This window comes from Anarrhichthys ocellatus, unplaced genomic scaffold (genome assembly GCF_004355925.1).
Source record: "Anarrhichthys ocellatus isolate YVR2014 unplaced genomic scaffold, GSC_Weel_1.0 scaffold3, whole genome shotgun sequence".
NCBI classification, from domain to species: Eukaryota; Metazoa; Chordata; class Actinopteri; order Perciformes; family Anarhichadidae; genus Anarrhichthys; species Anarrhichthys ocellatus.
Window position 1 is genome coordinate 13,531,065 of NW_022280033.1, and position 21,404 is coordinate 13,552,468.

At 40.1% G+C, this 21,404-nt stretch overlaps 3 protein-coding genes across 4 annotated transcripts in view; 2 read left to right on the forward strand and 1 right to left on the reverse strand.

Annotated features, from left to right (window-relative positions):
- Positions 1 to 265: 265 nt before the first annotated feature.
- LOC116399760 (calpain-2 catalytic subunit-like) lies at positions 266 to 7,772 on the forward strand. Its single transcript, XM_031877153.1, has 21 exons — positions 266 to 546; positions 872 to 941; positions 1,881 to 1,999; positions 2,121 to 2,254; positions 2,348 to 2,516; positions 2,602 to 2,685; positions 2,871 to 2,956; positions 4,081 to 4,155; positions 4,320 to 4,480; positions 5,123 to 5,292; positions 5,403 to 5,414; positions 5,604 to 5,815; positions 5,914 to 5,950; positions 6,038 to 6,103; positions 6,191 to 6,248; positions 6,347 to 6,411; positions 6,890 to 6,958; positions 7,061 to 7,139; positions 7,400 to 7,516; positions 7,607 to 7,665; positions 7,749 to 7,772. Exons 1-21 carry the CDS (start codon positions 310 to 312, stop codon positions 7,770 to 7,772), a joined length of 2,103 nt encoding a protein of 700 aa, XP_031733013.1. The 5' UTR covers positions 266 to 309.
- A 6,775-nt stretch (positions 7,773 to 14,547) lies between these two features.
- On the forward strand, positions 14,548 to 17,906 carry cfl1l (cofilin 1 (non-muscle), like). The gene is made up of 4 exons (XM_031879438.1): positions 14,548 to 14,617; positions 15,698 to 15,993; positions 16,146 to 16,222; positions 16,345 to 17,906. The coding sequence occupies exons 1-4, from the start codon at positions 14,615 to 14,617 to the stop codon at positions 16,464 to 16,466; spliced, it is 498 nt and encodes a 165-aa protein (XP_031735298.1). The 5' UTR covers positions 14,548 to 14,614; the 3' UTR covers positions 16,467 to 17,906.
- The window catches only part of rrbp1a (ribosome binding protein 1a), a 14,786-nt gene continuing 10,792 nt past the window's right edge, over positions 17,411 to 21,404 (reverse strand). For both annotated transcript variants that reach the window (XM_031879427.1, XM_031879420.1), the window contains 4 exons: positions 21,252 to 21,335; positions 20,174 to 20,272; positions 19,289 to 19,432; positions 17,411 to 19,182 (listed from right to left, as the gene is read on the reverse strand). In XM_031879427.1, the coding sequence (XP_031735287.1) occupies positions 19,144 to 19,182; positions 19,289 to 19,432; positions 20,174 to 20,272; positions 21,252 to 21,335 (366 nt within the window). In that variant the 3' untranslated portion in view covers positions 17,411 to 19,143. The remainder of the gene's footprint in view (positions 19,183 to 19,288; positions 19,433 to 20,173; positions 20,273 to 21,251; positions 21,336 to 21,404) is intronic.

Below are 21,404 nucleotides of genomic sequence, written 5' to 3' on the forward strand. Positions count from 1 at the left end.
TCAGATGAAGTTTATTTTCACTGTGGTGTTCTAAAAAATATCATCGATATACAATTCCACTGATCAAAATTTTTTGGCGAGCAGCATAAGTTTCACTTATGGACCACACTGGACCGATCATCCATCAACCAAAGCCAGCTGTAGAGTAGGCTGGATGAAACAGGGGAGGCAGAGCAAGAGTAGGCTGTCTGGTATGAACAATAAAGGGTGTGGAGACAGTTGAGCTGCACATACAATACAGAGCCTGTCTAACCGCACAGACACACTCTGGGAGACAGTCGTACACATAAAGACTTAAAATCTTTGAAAATGTCCGGCATTGCAGTTAAACTTCAGCACAATCGAGAAAAATCGAGCGGGATAGGATCCAACTCTCATGCGGTGAAATACCTCAACCAGGACTTTGAATCGCTGAGGAGAAGCTGTCTGGAGAGAGGACAGCTGTTTCAGGATGACAGCTTTGAGGCTCTGCCCTCATCCTTAGGATATAATGAACTTGGACCAAATTCCCACAAAGTACGAGGCATCACCTGGAAAAGACCCAAGGTGGGTACAATAAGTAGATGGAAACATATGCCAAAAGATTCAATTATTACAATCATCCCTATGAGCATCGTTGAGAAGGGATATTTTTTGTCATATCCTCTTTTCCATATGAGAAGTCACCCACTCTTGACAAATAATAGATACTTCTTACTGTTTGGTAACGTAAACTTGTTCCCTTTATACAGTATTTATGAGTAATTCTCATATCCAGCAAAACATATTCAACCAGATGAGGATGGGTGTATTATTAGAGCACAAGAAAAAAAAATTTGATGTGAGGAAGCATTACAATTTGACAAAATGTTTACTCTTGTTTTTCCTTCAGGAATTGTGTTCCAATCCACAATTCATAGTTGCGAATGCAACCAGGACGGACATTTGTCAAGGAGCACTTGGTGAGACACACACAAACACACGCACATTCATACATTCCTCCAACAATGTCTGCATTTTTTACCTTTAAAACTTACCTACTCTAATAACATTACCTTACTTTCCGATCGAATTACATTCAAATACATGTTGATGGCAAAATTAGATATTTACTGTATTTTACAAAGAACACATTGAGCATCTTCAACTATTTGAATGAATGATTTTGCATGCTTATCTTAGACTGTAGTTAGCAGATGTGAATAAAGTAAACCGCCTACAGTATGTCTCTTACTGCTTATTTGCGTGCTTAGTTTTAATCTCTGGAAACTGTATTTCTTTTGTAACCATGACACTGAAATAAAATCCAAACCTTATAACTCCAAGTGAATTCCTGTGCACTGACATCAGCTGTCAGTCATTCAACTTCTTCAGTTCTGTCCACACCCAGTCTGGCAAGAAGCATTCATGTGTGGGTGAGACTGGGTTGTTTACAGCTAATAAGCAAAGAGAGACCAGACAATTTTCACAACAGAGGTGTGTGTGTGCAAACAAACTGCATACCTAATATGTTTTGGCGATGTGTCAGGTTGCAACGGTAAATTATCTGTAATTATATCGCACTTTTCTAGTCCTAGCGACCACTCAAAGTGCTTTTACAACACAAGTCAGCATTCACTCACTGGTGGAAGAAGCTTCCATACCAGGGGCCACCTGCTCATCAGGAGCGATAAACATTCACAAGCATATCTGGGGTTCAGTATCCTGTCCAAGGACACTTCAACATGTAGACTGTAGGGGCCAGGGATCGAACTAGCTTTGGACTCGTGGACAACCGCTCTAACTCCTGAGCGACAGCCGCCCCGATATGAAACCAACATGTGACAATTTTAAATCCTCTGGAGGTTACATGAGATTTTACACAGGAGTTCCCTTTATCAACATCGTTAACTTGTGTTCAGGTGACTGCTGGCTCCTGGCAGCCATCGCCTCCTTGACTCTCAGCAAACAGGTTCTGTCTCGCGTTGTCCCCCATGACCAAAGCTTTGAGGACAACTATGCTGGCATCTTTCACTTTGAGGTGCTTGACACACACACACACACACACACACACACACACACACACACACACCACAGTTTCTTTCTTTTAGAGCTTGATTGAGGTTCCATTTGACTGATCGTGTCCCCTCTGTGGCTCTCAGTTCTGGCAGTTCGGTGACTGGGTGGATGTGGTGGTTGACGACCGCTTGCCCACCAAAGATGGAGAGCTGCTGTTTGTTCACTCAGCGGAGGGTTCAGAGTTTTGGAGCGCGCTGTTGGAGAAGGCCTATGCCAAGTATGGAGGAATGGGGCATCTGGATACCTTTCTGTCTATTTCAGTACCTTTTTTTTTCTGGTATAGTAATCCACAAACTCCATTTCTCTTTAGAATAAATGGATGCTACGAGGCTCTTTCCGGAGGCAGCACCACTGAGGGATTCGAGGACTTCACAGGAGGCATTGCTGAGAGGCATAAACTGAGGGACGCAAATCCCCACCTCTTCAAAATCATTAAGAAGGCCCTGGACAGAGGCTCCCTTCTGGGATGCTCCATTGATGTTTGTTTGAGCTTATTGTTGCACACTCAGGTTGTTGGCAATATCTGGTTGTTTGTACCTCACAAGCTTTTCCTCTCTATCCCAGATTACCAGCGCGTCTGACTCAGAAGCCGTCACCTATCGCAAGTTGGTGAAGGGCCATGCCTATTCGGTGACAGGAGCGGAGCAGGTGAGGAAATGTTTGTGTCTATGTCCAGGAACAAGTGAAGCTGCAGTGGCTTATGCTGTAATATATTTTACAATTTGATATATTTGATAGTTTTACCCCTTTTATTACATTTATATTTTTTTTAAGGTGTCCCTTTTGTGTGTTTCTTCTGGTTGAGAGTAATTGACAACTTATTCTGTTGTCAGGTGGAGTACAGAGGAGACAGGGAGCAGCTGATCAGGATTAGAAACCCATGGGGTCAGGTGGAGTGGAATGGAGCCTGGAGTGACAAGTGAGTATGAATATGCTCATATTATCTCAAGTAGTTATCATTGGCAGCCTCACCAGAGTACTTCTCTAGTTTTTAGCCCTTGTTAGCAACACGTGGCTATAGGGGTGCTGACATAGGTTGGTCGATGAGCCCTCTATATGTCCACACATTATCAGAAAATTCCCTGACATTTAGTCCAGATAACCACGGTTCGCAGACGAGGAAGCCTTATGACTGTGGTGATCCCTTTAAATCTAGCACCATTAGCAGTTCTAGCAAGTCTTTCACCTAACCAGTGGAATATCTCAACATAGCTTTTGTCCAATGTCAGCTGGGCTCGGCTCCATGATGAAATAAATAGCACTAAACAGGGTGGAAGCCAGGGAGAGAGAAACACTGCCTGACTGAAACCAGTTTGTATAGTATTGCAGCCAGACCAGATGAATGAACCAACTCCACCCACAAGGCTCCTAGAAGAGGAGGCATTCACATTTAGTCACTTTGTTCTTAGTCCCTTTAAAAACAAAGTTGACACCCATAAACTAAGTGCACCTCCAACCAATCCCTGACACAAATCCCACCAATATCCCAACCTCTTTCCTTCAGGTTGTCCACCCTCAGACATCTGTGACCTTGGTACCAGAGGGATAATCTTGAAGACTACAGGGGGATTTAGGCACCACCTACATACATTTAATCCTAGTCCTCAGTCTATCACATAAGTGACACTGTTATCTGATCAACCAACATTTTTAAATCAAGTTTTGAACTGAACTGCATTCAACCACTTCTCATAAATGGGCTATCCCAAATACGCCTTTTGTGTTGTTCATAAGAGGACCCAGCCTAATTCAAACGTCTACATCCTTTGTTTGGAACACAATAACAAGTGTGTGTGTGTGTGTGTGTGTGTGTGTGTGTGTGTGTGTTGCTGACAAGCATGTAACACAAAGAAAGACATACACACCCAGTGGAATGGCTGGTATATCCTGAGGTTAAATAAAAGCTGTTACACTCTGGGCTGTGTTTGAGGTGTAGAGTGTGTGACATTCAGTTAGGTGCAGGCCTGTAGTTCATGTCTTCCATGTTTTAACTTTATCACACAAACTACTTCCAACTAACAATGTATTGGTACTTTTTTCTAGGTCTTCTGAGTGGAGATATGTGAGTGACGCTGTCCGGGCGAGGCTGACCAACCGTTGTGAGGATGGGGAGTTCTGGTAAACCTCTCTGAAACTATGTTTCTTCCTCTTCTGGGTTCCCAGTGCTGAAATACTCTCATATGTTTTATACTCCAGTGAAAGGAAAGAGCAATTTAGGCAAATGATGCGGTAGTTTCTATTTGTTTTGTTTTTTGAATTTCTTCATACTGTTTTGTCCACAGGATGTCGTTTTCCGAATTCCGGCGCCAATATTCTCAACTTGAGATCTGCAACCTCACCCCTGATGCACTCACAGGCGATAAGTTCAAGAAATGGGCAGAGTCAGAGTTTGAGGAAACTTGGAGAAGGGGCGTTTCAGCTGGTGGCTGCAGAAACTTTCCAAGTATAACCAGTTTTCACAATCTTCCCTCAAGCACTGGTGTATATGTGTCATAAAATAATAGTAGTAGTAGTAATTTATTTCAGTCCTTATTAACAACAACATTCCTTTTCCACTGCATTCTCCAAACCTTTACACTTTATATCATGTATATACAGTATAAAGAGTATAGGGCCTAGCACTGAAACCTGTGGAACCCCACAGTAACCTTAAACAAATCAGATTCAACATTATGTATTTGTATATATTGATGTACAAGTCTTTAACACAACACATTATATTATTTGTTGTCCATTACAGTGAATATCTCTTCTGTCAGTTCCATCACTGCCATTGAGGTGGACCTATTTGCTCTGAAGCCACACTGTTAAATTGTGTTTTCTATGAAATTATCAAGTCTGTCTACTATTTTTGTATTATTATATTTTCTTCCTCAAATTTTTGAGGACTGGGAAAGCAGAGAAATCGGTCTGTTGTATAATCGGAGAATTGACGTCTCTCTCTCTATTTTTATGAACAGGCATGACTTTTGCTGTTTTCATTTTGCCGTGAAATATACCTGTTTTGGGGGGGATTGACTGAAGAAACATTCACTATACTTTTACTGGCAACATATCCATTTTTAAACCTTGCTTGCCTTCCTAGATTCCTTCTGGATGAATCCTCAGTTTGTCATAAAGCTGGAAGAGGTGGATGATGATCCTGATGATGGTGAGGATGGCTGCACCTTCATCGTGGGCTTGATGCAGAAGAACAGGCGGAAAATGAGGAAAATGGGGCAGGACACGGAGACCATCGGCTTTGCCATATACGAGGTAAGGAGCTGCCTTTAAGATGTAAGTGATGATACTTGTGAAAGTATGTGATTGTATTTAATATTTGTATCTATTCTGACATTTGATCTTTTTTGTGTGTCTTTTTCCAGCTGCCTGAGGAGGTATGTTTACAAAGATGAAGACTCAGCACTAGTTTTTCACTAAGAATGAGTATTCAAAGAAATTGTTTCATTAATGTTCAATTGTCAGTCCTGAAAATTCTCTAATTACACAACATAAAAAAATAGTAAGTCAGAGAGAAGGAATAGCGCGCCCTTGTGTGACTGAACTGCATGCGTGTCATTTTCCAGTACTCTGGCCAAAGGCAAGTGCACCTGAAGAAAAACTTCTTCATGCGCAACAGTTCAGCAGCCCGCTCCGAGACCTTCATCAACCTGAGAGAAGTGTCCAACCACTTCTGTCTTCCCCCAGGAGAATACCTCATCATCCCCTCCACCTTTGAGCCCAACAAGAACGGAGACTTTTATGTGCGGGTGTTCTCTGAGAAACAGGCAGCTTTCCAGTATGTTCCTTTCACAAATAACTGCAATTTCATAATGACAAATGATACTGATAATCATTCAGAATGATCTGATAACTATGACTTCTCGCTGCTTCTAGAGAGATTGATGATCCGGTAGACTGCCATGTTGAGCAGGTAAAATCATATCCCTTTGATATACATGCTTTTGAAGAATGTTTTTTTAACAAAGCAGGGAAAAAAAGATTCCTTTGTCATCTCTAGATTGTAATTGATGAAGATGACATCAGTGACAGATTCAAGAGACTGTTTGGACAGCTTGCTGGACATGTAAGTATATAATAAAGATTAGATACATTATCTTGTGGTCTCAAATCATTGCTTGTAATGTTATGTCCTTGTCATTATGCTTCTTAGGATGTGGAGATTTCTGCATTCGAGCTGCGGAAAATCCTCAACCGAGTGGTGGTGAAGAGTAAGAAATGATTTCTTTCTCTTCTTTCAGTCAAGTATTTGCATTTATGTGCACCTGACCCGCGCAGCGATTTACCCTGTGTGTTTTTTCATTTTCAGGACAGGACATCAAAACCAGTGGGTTTAGCCTGACGACCTGCCGCAACATGGTCAATCTGCTGGACGTATCCTTCCTTCCTATCTTAAGTTATGTCAAGAAAAATCCACAAAATTAACCTCTTAACATCCTGTTTTCCAATCTAACTCTCAGTAAGAAAGTTGAAAAGCATATTTCCTAAAATGTCAAACTATCCCTTCAAGGCTGTAAAAATAATGTTGTATGCCACCTTCTGACAGCATTTTCTGTAAAGCATGTTCTAAATGTTTTATTGATGCTACATGATGTGATGTATATGATGACTGAAATATTCAATCCAAAGTCTCCATTGCCTTTAATCAAATGGAGATATGTGTGTTTATGCATATTTCCCCCAAATTGAGCCTGGCACATTTGGGAACTTCTTTGGATCTCTGGATCTCTACTAGAATTTAGAATTTAAAGTTTACTTAATGACCCACACGCAAGGTCATGTCTGATAGAGGTCGACAACCTGCCACACATTTCTCCTTCTATTACTACTTTCCTTGACGTACTCTGCAAAGAAAGATGGAAGCGGAAAGCTGGGGCTGGTAGAATTTAAGATTCTGTGGACAAAGATTGAGAAGTTCCTGGTGTGTTCCTTTTTTCTTCACATCGACATTAACGTATCATGTGTATACTTTATCGGTAGAATGGTGATAGCACACACATTAACTTGTTGGGCTCTCCATTAGGATGTGTACAAAGAGAAAGACACAGACCAGAGTGGCTTCATGAGTGCATCTGAGATGCGGATGGCTGTTGAGGAGATTGGTGAGAAAAATAATATGTATTTCTCTGCAGTCCGTTTCCTCTACCCTAAGGAGTTAGAGGGTAGAGGATACGGCATTGATTTGAATAAACTCTGACATTTACATGGAATAATCACAACCGCATTAGCATATCTAATATTTAGAACATTTACAGGAGAACTGTTTATATAATGTTGTGTACATTGTGAAGTGTGTGAATTTCTTTGTCTTCATGTTTTTCATTATGTGCAGTTAGAAGCTCATATTTTTGCATTCTGGCAGGTTTCTCTCTCAACAGCCCTCTGCATCAGATAATTGTGGCCCGCTACAGTGACGAAAACCTCACCATTGACTTTGACAACTTTGTGTGCTGCGTGATCCGCTTGGAGTCACTCTTCAGTGAGTTTTTGTCATTGTGACCACTTTTTTACCCTACAGCCATGCAGACATTATAATACGAGTTACGATGTTTTCTTTTATCTAAAACAGACGTCTTCAAGACCCTAGACAAGAATGGGTCTGGTGAGATAGAAATTGGTTTCATGGAGGTAAGAGCCTAACTGTGATAATGACACAATCATATAAAGAAATGGTTTGTGGACCACACAGTGACTTGTGCTTTCATCCACAGTGGCTGAATCTGGCCATGTTGTAGAAAGGAGTCTGACTACTAACAGTTGAAGAATCCAGCGTGGGGTTGAAGAATCATCATATCTCAATATTATACAGTTTGTTTCTTGTGTGCAACTTAATCAACGGATATTGATCTTGAGGGACACTATTTTCTATGGGTGTGACTATCCAAAAACATAATAAAGCCACGATGTCCCACAAATAAGAATCTGTTCATTCAGTGTTATCAATAAATAAGATGTCCATTTTATGCAGTATGTATGTCCACTGAGAATGTTTAAGTAGCTTACTAATAGTTCAGCATTTTTGGCAATAAACTTTTTCTTGCAGTGAGGTACACAAGAGCAATATGCTACAACTCTCATGACTGTACGGTAAATATGAAGCTATCACCAGCTGCTGCTAGTTAGTTTAGCTTAGCTAAAGACTTAAAACAGGTACCAAAATCCAGCAACACTAAAGCTCACTTATTATCCCGTTATATCTCATTTGTTTCAAGCTAAGAAGAACTTTGCCTTTGGATGGATTTTGGCAGTCCCTGTGGATAAAAACGTTTCTGAGCACCAGAGTGTCTTTAAACGAAAACTCTCATTTTGCTGCAGCACGGTCTGACATCCTTCCCCGCTCAGTCCTGGTTCTGGTTCTCCCGTGGCTCCCTGTGCTCCAGCAGGCCCAGAAATACAGGCTGGGTCTCCGGCAGCGTCGGTGTTGGCTCCTAACGGGCCTGCCCCGCTGAAGAGTGAAGATTAACTACATAGAAATAGATGGATGATGGTCTGGTTTACTTATGTAGGTCATATAGTTGCATCAGTATTAAAATAACCAATTAAAAGTTCCTCACAGTAATGTACAAAAACCAAAGTGTAAAAATAATACATTCACAAAATCACAATAACCTCCATAAAAAAACAATTTATCATTTTTACACTTTGGGTTTTGAATGGATTAAACAAATGACATACAATGTGTTAATTAGTGAGCTTTAGATGGGGCTGATAGGCAGATTTATTCCCCCTGTTCCCAGTCTTTATGCTGAGCAAAGCGCACCTGCTGCCTGTGGTAGCTTCATATTCAGTCTACCAAACAAACATAGAGAGTGGTATCAATTTCATATAATTCTTGGTGTAACAGCCACAAGAGTATATATTAGTTAATTGGAATTTCGGGAATATTAATGATTTAGTTTCTGAATTATGCTCATTGTGTAGGAACTAAGATATGTAAAATATATCAAAAGGCATGTTTTTTGTTTAATTAAAGTCAAATTAGGATTTAAAAGTGCACTAATTTAGGAAATAGAATATTTTTTGTCAATATTCATATTAGCATTTAACAGGCGTGTGGATATTTGTTGACATCTCATATAAATGCTGTTGTTCGTGAAAAGTTGGGTAGATACGGTAATATAGGATACTACTTTTAGGAGTGTTCGAAGAATATTGCTGAGTAAAGGAGGATGGGGAAAAAAGGGTGAGTGTTTGATAGTCACGTTGAATACCTTGAAGGTTGAATATCTTACAGGTAGACATTAAACATTGAAGTCCTTTAACCTAAGACGAAGAATCCGTAAGGAGACTGGAAAGAAAAAGATTAGACTTAGACTTTGAATCTGTAAGGATAAATCTGTCTGCAATAAAGACTTAGACTTTAACGACTGTAACAGCTTAACTTTGATTGTGCCCTAAACAAATCCAATAACACGTGGGGACGACTGTGTTTAAAGTATAAGTGTACACTGACTGTGCCTCAAAATGGGTGCACAGGGAAGTAACCAGGTTCCTCCACCTGAAGGGCCTAATCTCATTTTCAAGAAGAAAAAGTTTGGTGAAATGAGTTGTCAACATCTGAATGAATGGGTTAATGAAGGTGGGTTTCCTCAAGGAGGATCATTTAGCATAGATCAGATTTTAAAAGTTACGGAAATGATAGAAAGTCACAATAGAAGTTTGAAAATGTCTCTTCATACATACTGGCGGATGGTGTCACTCCCCACAGTGCAACAGATTTAGACTTCATATCTAACACAACACAAACACAATTCAGTATCCACAATCCACCAGTAGATGGCAGAGCTCTCACAGACTTGGCTTTGCTATTTTGACATTACTGGCTTACAACGAGCTTGCAGCAGCATGAAGTCTTCAACTAACACAGAGTTATGCAGCAGCCATTTCCTGCTCTGTGAGGTTTAGGGTTGTGTTTGCCTTTTTACTGCTTTGAAAAGTTGCTGCTGGCTGCCATTTGCTCTGGTAGGCCTACCACAGTCACGATGATATACATATCACATATAGCAACCCCTCAGGCCACTAAAATAGAGGTTAGCTGTCATACTTTTGTTAAACAGAGCAACTATAATAACAAGTAATAAGTACAAATTATATTTCAGTTTTTCTTTTCAAGTCACAGATTCCAGTTCTTGCAGTGCTAGTGTTAGAAGGCACGCCATGACATGTGCTGGCATTTAGGCATTCTGCCTTTTGGAACAAGCTAGTCCTGATGTGGGGCTGGACTCTGACTCTCTGCAAACCACTGATCCCCACAGAGGAAGCAAAGCCACTGTGATGCTGAAGCAAGAGTATCTGTATTTATAAATAGTAACTGTGGAGGGAAGGTTTATGGCGCATTAAATGCTCTTTCAAAAGAAGAGTTAAACTGTGTATCATCTAAAAAAAGATGAAGAATATTACTTGCCAATAAGTTAGTGCAGTAGTTGACACAGGACATTATTTTTGTTATTATTGACAGTATTTCTCATTTAAAAGTATGTTACAGAAAGCATTGCATTGCAACTTTTGGACAATACATTTTGCCTCACAAAATGCAGAAAAAATATAATACTAGTTCATTAATCAATGCAGACTTCATTCTTACATCCATGGACAACCCTGCACCTTACTACCCATATCAAAATCCACTTGCCTTGAACTAATGCACAGTGTTCTACACTAGCATTGTAACATTAAACGGTGTATGTTCGTGGAGGCCAACGGCCACGGCGACTCCCTCTGGATCAATTCCTCTCGGTCTTCACCCTCTGCCATCTCTCCATCAAGTAAACACAAGCTCGCGTGACTGTATTCCCTGTAACAGAGACGTCGTGTGCGTCAGCCTCAGGATTGGTATGTGATGTCACCCTCATTCGGACGTGCTTCTGTCGGCCACACGTGCACGGTGGTGGCGTTCCTCGTTGATTTATAGCATTTTATGTCAGACTGCATTAAAGAGCTCCTCTGCGCTTGAGCTTCAATGTTTGGGGAAAATGTAGCTTGTGTGAACGCTACGGTGCTACTTGATTGATAAAAAAAAAAAAAAAGTTAAGCTCCTGAAAAGCAATTTGATTCAATAAAAGGCGACGCTACCACCATGCCACTGAGAAATGTAGTTTAAAAAAGTAACGCCACTACTTGTAGTGCCGCTACTGCCCAACACTGGTGGCTATTTTCATCCACTGTCACAGGCCTGTGTGGGACCAGAGGAAGTGCAGGGCCGAGATCCTTCTTGTGGCACTGGCACCTCAGCGGCAGTCTGTGGCACTCAGCGGCACTCTGTGGCACTTCAGCGGCACTCTGTGGCACTTCAGCGGCAGTCTGTGGCACTCAGCGACACTCTGTGGCACTTCAGCGGCAGTCTGTGGCACTCAGCGGCAGTCTGTGGCACTTCAGCGGCAAGCGTCAGCTGTGGCAGGCGAGCGGTACTAGTTCGGCACCCGTCAAGAAGCGGCGGAGCTGAGGGGGCGGAGCCACATTTCCTGAGACATTTCCTGAGAACACAAGTTGTTACAACAGGTCAGCTTCCGTAAATCAGTTTTATGATTTTAGTTGAGTCACCGGAGCCACCCGTTCTCTGTATGCATCCTTAGAGTAAGTACGTTGTACTTTTTTGTTTCTCATTCATTTTATTTAAGTATGATTTTGCTGGTTTTGCAACAAAAGGGAACATAATAAATTATTACTTTTACAGTCATTTACAACAATCGGCTAAAATAATGAAAATAAATCATCCGTTTTATTATCACTTAAAAGTATATATATAAAAAATTTAAATTTAAAATTAAAACCCGTAAAATGTCCAATCCAAAAATACATGTCTGAAAATATCTTCACTCTTCCTCTGCTTATATGTATATGTATGTCAGTAGGTGCCACAAGCTGCCAGAGGGTGCCAGAGGGTGCCAGAGGGTGCCGCCAGCAGTCAGAGGGATTAAGAATTTATTGAATATTCTAGAGTCAAACTTTCTATATCTCAATGGTAATAAAACTGAAGTAATTTTATTTGGACCACAGTATTTGACCAACATTATATCTTCTCATCTTGGCCTTTTAACTTCCTCTGTTTCACCAGTCAATTCAGGATTTAAGTGTGACAATTAAATCAATGAAGTAGGTAAATTAGGCTTAGTGTTTGAAAAGAATGAACCAAATGTCTCTTTATTTTTCAATTGTCATTATTTATTGCTTCATGAACTACACATGCTCACTTTTCTATTACATAAAAATAACAAGTAAATACATGATGTATACAACTAGGTTGCAAATTAACCATCAACATCAAATGTCAAATGACATAACCTGCATTAAATACATCTGTATCAATAACACAATTAACAAAGACAGGTAAATATAAAAAATCTATGGTTTAAATACATGTATACTGCCATCTAGTGGTAGAAATGGTAAACACTATGCTCTGCGTTCACTCAAGCAGCAGCACAATACGGTGGAAGAATAAATAGCAACAACTCTGCACACACAAAAATGACTTTAATTAAACTATATTACAAACTATTGCATCAAACAATCCACAGATTAATCGAAATCTTGATTCTTGCTGTGTACATGGATAAATGAATATTAAATCGCATGTAGTCAACTATTGTTAACATACTCCCATCAGCCCATGTTTATTTATTTATATTTATTTATTTTTCTTCTAATGTTACCCTGGTATGTGCTTGCATCATAGACAAACCATTTTCTTGCATACGGTTATTCTATTACCTTCACTTTTATTTTGACATATTCTTACTTCCGGACTACCTGTTTTACTTTGCATCGCTCTTCAAAAGAAAAAAACAAATAAACCACAAAACAGACTATCAAAACGTGCACGGGCCAGGGGGGCACACTCCTCTGACTGCTGGCGGCACCCTGCGGCACTCTCTGGCACTCTCTGGCACCCTGCGGCACTCTCTGGCACTCTCTGGCACTCTCTGGCACCCTCTGGCACCCTCTGGCAGCTTGTGGCACCTACTGACATACATATACATATAAGCAGAGGAAGAGTGAAGATATTTTCAGACATGTATTTTTGGATTGGACATTTTATGGGTTTTAATTTTAATTTTTAATTTTTTATATATATACTTTTAAGTGATAATAAAACAGATGATTTATTTTCATTATTTTAGCCGATTGTTGTAAATGACTATAAAAGTAATAATTTCGAAAGAGTGTATTATGTTCCCTTTTGTTGCAAAACCAGCAAAATCATACTTAAATAAAATGAATGAGAAACAAAAAAGTACAACGTAATTACTCTAAGGATGCATACAGAGAACGGGTGGCTCCGGTGACTCAACTAAAATCATAAAACTGATTTACGGAAGCTGACCTGTTGTAACAACGATGTGTGTTCTCAGGAAATGTCTCAGGAAATGTGTCTCCGCCCCCTCAGCTCCACCGCTTCTTGACGGGTGCCAAACTAGTACCGCTTGCCTGCCACAGCTGACGCTTGCCGCTGAAGTGCCACAGACTGCCGCTGAAGTGCCACAGAGAGTGCCGCTGAGTGCCACAGAGTGCCGCTCAGTGCCGCTGAGTGCCACAGAGTGCCACAGAGGTGCCAGTGCCACAAGAAGGATCTCGCTGTCTCTCCAGAGGAAAGTGGCCACCGTTGCCCTCCTGCGAACTGGGCCTCTCATTCCTAGCTACACCTCTGGACTAAAAGAAGTTCCAGATCTTATTACTCTAAATATTGACACATAATTATATATTTTCAAGAGGCCCTGTTTAAATGGGTTTTCTTCCTTCTTTCTTGTTTTGCTTCTTGGATCTGGGATCGGACCCGTGTCTTTTTACTCTTTGAATTAATACAGTTTTCCAATAGCTGATATGTCATGTACGTATAATCACACACCTTTTTGTATGTGAATTTGGGCCTCTGAAACAGAGTGAAAAAAACGATATATATACAGTTGACAAATGTCAATTTACACTTAAAGTTCATACTGCAGATTACTCCTTTTAAATGGTAATATGTGTCATGTTAGTTGTGTTTAGAAGGAGTTGAACCCAATGCTTATTTGGCAACTCTAAATATTGACTATGACTGTTGGAAACTGTCGGGAGGCCTAACATCTTACTTTTCATAGGTGGATGGGTTCTTTTGACATAACATGTGCTCTCATCCCATCTTTTACCTTATAAGGCCAGTGCAGTGGATGCAACAGCAGATGAGTTCAATATTTGGACAGGTTTGTTCTCCATATAAGGGTGTTAAGTGCCACTCCCACTGGTGACTGGCTCAAGCTCACCTGGGGTATTACCCAAAATGGTAGATCTCTACCTCTACCAAACTTGATGATGGAAAGGTTGACAAATGTTTGTCTTGTACCAGACAACAAAGGACATGAATCCATTGTGATTTAGGCTTCAAAGGTATTGTGATTAGATGCAAATACTGAGGCTGCAGCTGAAACCGTGTCACACCTGGGAAGAGGGGGGCGTGCCTACTTTTGGAGGTGTGCTCATTTGCCCCGCCTCCTCCTCTATAAGTCAACCTGCTCTTCTTCCTTAATATGACCCTTCAGCATTTTGACTGCTGTCATCGGTTCTCTGCTGCCTGTTTCCATCACACATCAGAAGCAAAATGGTGAGTAGCTTTCACAAATAATTTGACTGGACTGACTCGTGTTGTGTCAGTGAACAACTTCTTCTTTGTGGTTTGTGTGCCCCACAGGACATAGAGTTGATAAAACTTTGAAGTGCCATATCATTATTTTAACAACATATGTAAAAGCTGTGTAAACTCGGTGAAGCCTGGTTGTCATTATATCTAGAGTGTGTAAGATTTTCATTTGGTGCTTCTTTGAGGAAATGGTCTGCTGAGTGAAATGCAAGTTTAGTGTTTTATAGGGCTTGTTCAAGGTGTGGTTTTTGCCTCCAAAATGGAGGGAGCTTTGCTGTGCTTCAAAGTGGTTCTGAGGGAACACCTTAGGGCAGTCTTTCTTGCGCTAACTTGTTACAATGACTGGAATGTGACAGCCAAACGCCTTGAAAATTCATAGGGAAGCTACACACCATGTTACTGCTGAAAAGATGGTAGATTCACATTGAATTGCTTTAATAACGCCTCTCTCCAAAGGCTAGTTTTAAAGAACTTGCCATTTCCTAATCTTAAGGTTCTGCTTTCTGTCTCAAAACCAAGTGAACAAGTCTGCTCAAAATATGAACTAAGGCTCACATCACACTAAAGAGCTCTTACTGGAATAGTCTTTCATTATTTTCTAATTTTACAACCGTTTGTACACTTAAACCGGCACATTAGACTTGGTGCTGAACTTTTTTCATGAATAAAATAAGGGAGTAGGAAAGAGCTGCTTTGTCACTTTATTTGATGAAAATGAATGAAATTGCATCTACGATTAAGCTGTTGTTGTTATCCTCCTTCAAAATATAAAAGCAAGTTACAAAAGCATTTGGAACTGCATTTTTTTTTTTTTTTTTTTTTTTTTTTTTTTTTTTTTTTTTTTTTTTTGTCTTTGCGTGTCTCTGATAAACTATCTTCAGGCATTATGTAACTTAAAATGTGTAGAACATGAATAAATTATATATTATGAACGTGACAACAGGTTTGGATTGTCCTCGTGTGTGTTTTTTTTTTTTTTTTTTTTTGTTTGTTTTTTTGTACTAAATACTGACGGGTAATGTTTCTTTGTTTTCTCAAAAACAGTCGTCCGGAGTAAAAGTCTGTGACGAAGTGAAAACCATCTTCAACAAAATGAAAGTGGTGAAAACCGAGGATGCCGAGGAGGATCGTATAAGATTGGTGACCTGCGTCATCGACGAAGAAAAAGGTGAAATTAAAGTGGAGACATGTCTGCAGCAAAAATCTGAAGAGTGCAAGGACGATGTATTCAAGAGCCTCCAGAATCTAATGCCAAAAGATCATTGCCGCTACATCCTGTACGACTGCCACTTTGAAACGGAGGAATGTTGTAAAAAAGAGGAACTGGTCTTCATGCTGTGGTAGGTCATCATTTGTGTGTGTGTGTGTGTGTGTGTGTGTGTGTGCGTGTGTGTGTGTGTGTGTGTGTGTGTGTGTGTGTGTGTGTGTGTGTGTGTGTGTGTGTGTGTGAGAGAGGCACACACACTTGGATAATGATTTCTCTTCCCATTAGGACTCCTGACAGTGCAACCATCAAAGAAAAAATGCAGTATGCTTCCTCTAAAGGGGCTATTGACAAGGTCATGGAGGGTAAGGGTTGCTTTGTTCAATTTTTTTCATCCAATTAATTGGACTTTTCTAGACATTGATAACATTAAAGTTCAAGCTGAGTGGTGTTCACACTGTTAATGTAACTCTTATTTCTTCAACAGGTGTCAAGCATAGAATGCAGTTGCATGATAAGGCAGATATCGACAGGGAGGAGTTTGCAAAATGCCTTACGGACAAAGTAAAGAACCTTGAGGGCCACAGCATGCGTGGTCATGCACAATAGTAAACAAACAGTCTTTGCCCTGTTTTATAATAGGGCACGTTTAACGGGATTTGAGGGGATAATGGCAAGATTTCCATATCGACTTTGTTTTTGTATTGGTTCAAGGCTTAAAGGGATGGTTTAGATTCCTGTAACACAAACTCCTGTCTGTTCCCCTTCCAAACTGTCCAGTCTAACTTTGTTCATTATTTGACATATCCATACATTAGCCTATTGAAACTATTGTCTGTCACTTTACTCTTGGTATGTCTATATTTCTCAAATCAATAATTTGCTGTTTTTCTTTTTTTTTTACATGCATACTGTTTGAATCCCAGCATAGGCCAGTACACACTATTTTCCTTCCTTGTGTACATGTCCACTCAAACCATATCCTGTAAAATATCCCAATGGATGCACGACTAGAGTTCACTATAGGTCAAAATGACTGGGTCTGTAAGTATAAGAAATCTGTTTTTCTAGACTGTTACACCTATAAAGAATAGTACAAAGAGTTTCACATAAAATGTAACGGTTGTATTGAGAGCATTATAAAATAAATGCAATGAATTGGGCAAGTGTTAACTTTTTTTTTTCCCCCCCACTAAAAGAAAGTATGGATGAAAGCTGTAATTAACGAGCTGGGGGTTGGTCTGAGCACCTGGATGCATACCACAAGGATTGTCCAGCTTCTCAGATAACATGTGGCCTGTTAATATCAGATGTGGGAGGCCAGGTGACTTTGGGTTTAGCAGGCTTTAAGGTGTAGCTTGAGTCAAACCAAGCACTGCAATTGGTGCTGTCTGTATATTGCAAAAAAAGTTTTAACAAACTGGTAGCTTGAATCTTAAGTTAAAGTTGTGTAAAATCTGAAGTCATTTAGCTAAGTTTACTCCATATTTCCTCACTGCAGTCATATTTATGGACTCGATGTATCAATATACCGTCAATAAAACCGCACTCAGTTTTTTTTTTTTTTTTACTTGTGCAGTATTTCACACAACACAAGTATGCAGCAAACAACTATTTGAAGATTTAGTGGGGTTATGTCTGTCTGAGCAGAGAGTGAAGTTGCGCTGCGTTATCAGTTTCTCCTTGCTTTGTTGACACAGCTGAGCATGTTTTTAATGCATGTGTCCGACTGGTGAGCTCAAGGCCGCAGCGTTGCACTGCTGTCACAGATTCAACCGATTACGCTTTCCTGGCCGCCAGATGAATAGTTTGACTTTTTGGGAAAGGACTGGCTGGCCTATTCAGTCTTGGCGAGAGTCTGAGAAGGTGGATCCCACTCATGTTTGCTAAATATGTACCTGGAGCCCGCAGTTTATTGTAAAGACTGAAGAAAGGCAGGCAAACCAGTGGAGACTCCATGAAGTTACTGGCCCAGTCCATAACCCCCTCATGAAATTGCTGAGATAAATGTTTAATAAAAGAGATGTCTTTCAATCTAAATCTGAAAAAGAAATGATAGTCTGCCTACTTTGCAACTCATGTTTTGGGGCGCTTGTAACAATTTCCTTCAAAAGTAAACTGTTAATCCATGGCCACCACATTCACACTGTAGTGAGTTTTGTTTCAGTGTTTTCTATTTTACTAGTAAGTTTATCTGTACTTTAGTTTTCCCACCTGGACCAACTGAATCTAGTCCTATCGCATGAATGTCAAACATTCTTACTGGCATTTTTGGTACAAATTGGTAAATATAATGTACTGCAGGTTGGTCTGTCATCACAAAAATGCAGAAGCCATTATCACAATTGTCTGGACACCAACTATAGCCTCACAAAGCATTCTACTTAAGTCAGTTAACCATTGATGCAACCTGAACCTTGGTGTAAAGCTTTAAGCAATGCCACATTTTTAAGAGGCTTCAAAAAGCACTAGTTTTTAAAAGGATAACAGAACTGTAGTTTATATCACAGTAACTACATCATTTATAACCCCTAATTCTGCTGTAAAATGGTAGCCTATACCGCCAAGAAAACAGACTGTTCTCTAAACAGCAAACTTGCAGCTTTTAACCCTGGCAGGATGGTTTAAGTTTTAACATGCAATCATCCTGAGACGACTGTTTAGCTTTAAGTGTCATAAAGCAGATGTCGGTGCACATACATCACCGGCTCTGAAACCATGTCAAAGTATAACACTCAATAGCCAACTTTGCTTCCTGTCTGTACTCATTGCACCATAACAGCAACTGGGACACTGAACAGCAATGATGTAGCGCTACGCTGTAGTTTATTCATTCATACAAATTCAATGTGTGTAATTGGCAGCCAGCTACAGAGAAAAGAAGGCCCCAAAGGTAATGAAACATTGAACCATAAAATGTTCCCATCATTCAACCACATAGAAAAAGACATACAAAGTAATTGCACAGGTTGATGTACGTTTCACGTACAATCTGTTTCCCTTTTTAACACTGAACTAAGGGTAAATGTCTGGAATATAAGGCAGGGGGATAAATAACCTCTGACATAGCCAGAATTGTTGATGGAATGTGGGTTTCGATAAAGATTGTAGCAGAATTACCTCCGAATCTTGCCTTAAAAATGCTCATATCAAACATTTGTTTCCTACAGTTGCAACAAATGCAATCAACTACAGTACAAGAAAGAAATAGTTTTGGAATGCATAACTATGGTAATCATAAGGCATATTTGGCAGTTTCTTTGTAGTGTCTGCAGTGAACTTCCTCTCAGACGGATGTTCCTTCCTTCAGCTCCACGTATTCTCCCTTGAAAAAAAAAAAAGAAGAAATATGGTGTCAAAAATGTACACGCATACCAAAACAATGAGCTTAGAAGTGTGCATGTGTAGTCTCACCACGTCAGTGGTCTCACCTTTCCTTCCAGGTGCTCCTGTAGTGTTCTCACGGTCTCTCTCTCTTTGGTCAGCTGCTCCTGAGTGGCTTTGAGTAGCTGCTGGAGCTTGGTGGCCGCCTGGCCCAGATCTTTGGACAGCTTCTTCTCCTTCTCCAGGCGCTCCTGTTCCAACAGCAGTAGCAAACATTACATCAATACAAACTACGCCTGGTCACCTTTTACCTGTGAAATAATTCAGTCCTGCTTTTTCACAATAATAGTTTACTGCAGGTCATTTTTGCCAATATAAATCCAACACACTGTATATACAGTATATAGTCATCTTTACATGTTCATACTGAACATAACCATCTGGCTTCTGTACATCTGTTCAGTACTTATTTATTTGCCCCATTTGTTTTGTTAACTCACAGAACACTTGACTTTAATTTGAACCGAAGCAACAGCCAAGTGGCATTATGAAATATAATTGTCATTAGAAAAAAAAAAAAAATGGTGAGAAAGGACATTTTCTAATAAAAACTGGATTAAATCAATCAACCTGCAATATCCTCTGCTATTGTAAAAAACAATAAGCAAAATAATAAGTAAAAAAAAAAATTGAAATTGAGTAATTTCCCAAATTCATGAGTATATTTCTGTTCATAATTATTTTTTTCTTTTCATGTCTTATTTAATATTGAACACTCGGGCCTCCAAAAAGTAAAGATGTCAGAGACCTACTGTTATAGAAAATAGAAGCTCTGTTCAATGACAGTCGGAGATGAGTTGTACTGAAGGTGATCACTAAACTTCAAATACATTTTTGAGTCACAGTGTTGAATTATGAAGCTGATGTGTGTTTCGTTCCTTTTAGGAGCAGCACAACATGTCACTCTGACACTCAGTCATTTGTTAACACACCTTGAGCTGTGGAACATCTTCTGTGTCCGCTTGTGGTGACCCCGCAGAAACGTTTAGAAGATCCAACTGAGCCTGAAGTTCTGTTATAATCTTCTGGGCCTAGAGGTTGACAAAACACACACTGATATCTACTAGAGTTCTTTAGGCCGAGCGCACACGTACACAGGAAAACTGGGTTTTAAAAGATATCCCGTCCACACAAGCACCAATTCAAAAAAAATGAAAATGCAAAAATATGACTGAAGCGCTTTCAAGGCCAATAGGCAGGTTGAGACACACACTTGCATACATACTTACATACATACATACACAAAACTGTCAATGCAACTGTACATTTATGTGTAAACACGTGAAAAGGTTAAAACCAGCACTATTTCAGACATGTCCGCCATTTCATGAAATGTTGCCTCATAAGGACGCGACGGTGCGCACTCTTGAAGTTACAAACCCAAATCTTTCCCGTCTACATGTTAAACAGAGTTTCTAAAAATCTTAACACTGGATTTAGATTGACAAAACTTACAGGGACGCAAAATGCTGTTTGGGTGTGGACGAAAGGCCAAAATGCACAGAAAAACAATATACTTGTGGACTAGGCCTTTGTCACCTTCTGAGGCCTGTTTCACAAAGCAGGATTTGGGGTTATCGAGGCAACTTCAGGGTCAAGTCTGGGTTTTCAGTCGCATGACGGAGATTCACTTCTTACCGGGATAGTTCACCATGATTACTTATGCTGAACACATACCCTGCTCCAGAGATCAACACGACTAACTAAATAAACAGATTTATAATATCACCGTGTCATCTAGAGCACAATAGATCTGACTTGTGTGTATTATATTAAGTTAATGTGTTGCAGATGTCAGCTTCTTGAGTCGTGTTTTGCAGTCACATATTCGGTTACTTTAAGGGGATTATAAATTATGGAAGGAAACCTTCTTACTGCTTTGAATTATGTATTTATATTTCTTTAGTCAGTTAAGTCAGATAACCTAAAGACACCCTGGGTATGTTGAACTCGCTTAGTGAAACAGGCCTCTGCTGTGACAGTACCAGAAAACCAAAGGACGGCTGCTACCTGCTCAAACTCTTCTGAAAGCTGCAGTCTCTGAGCCACCTCCCCGTGCAGCTTCTCAGTTGTCTGACTCAACTCGTTCTGGAACTAATGGAAGACAAAAATGGTGCACACACACACACACACACACACACACACACACACACACACACACAC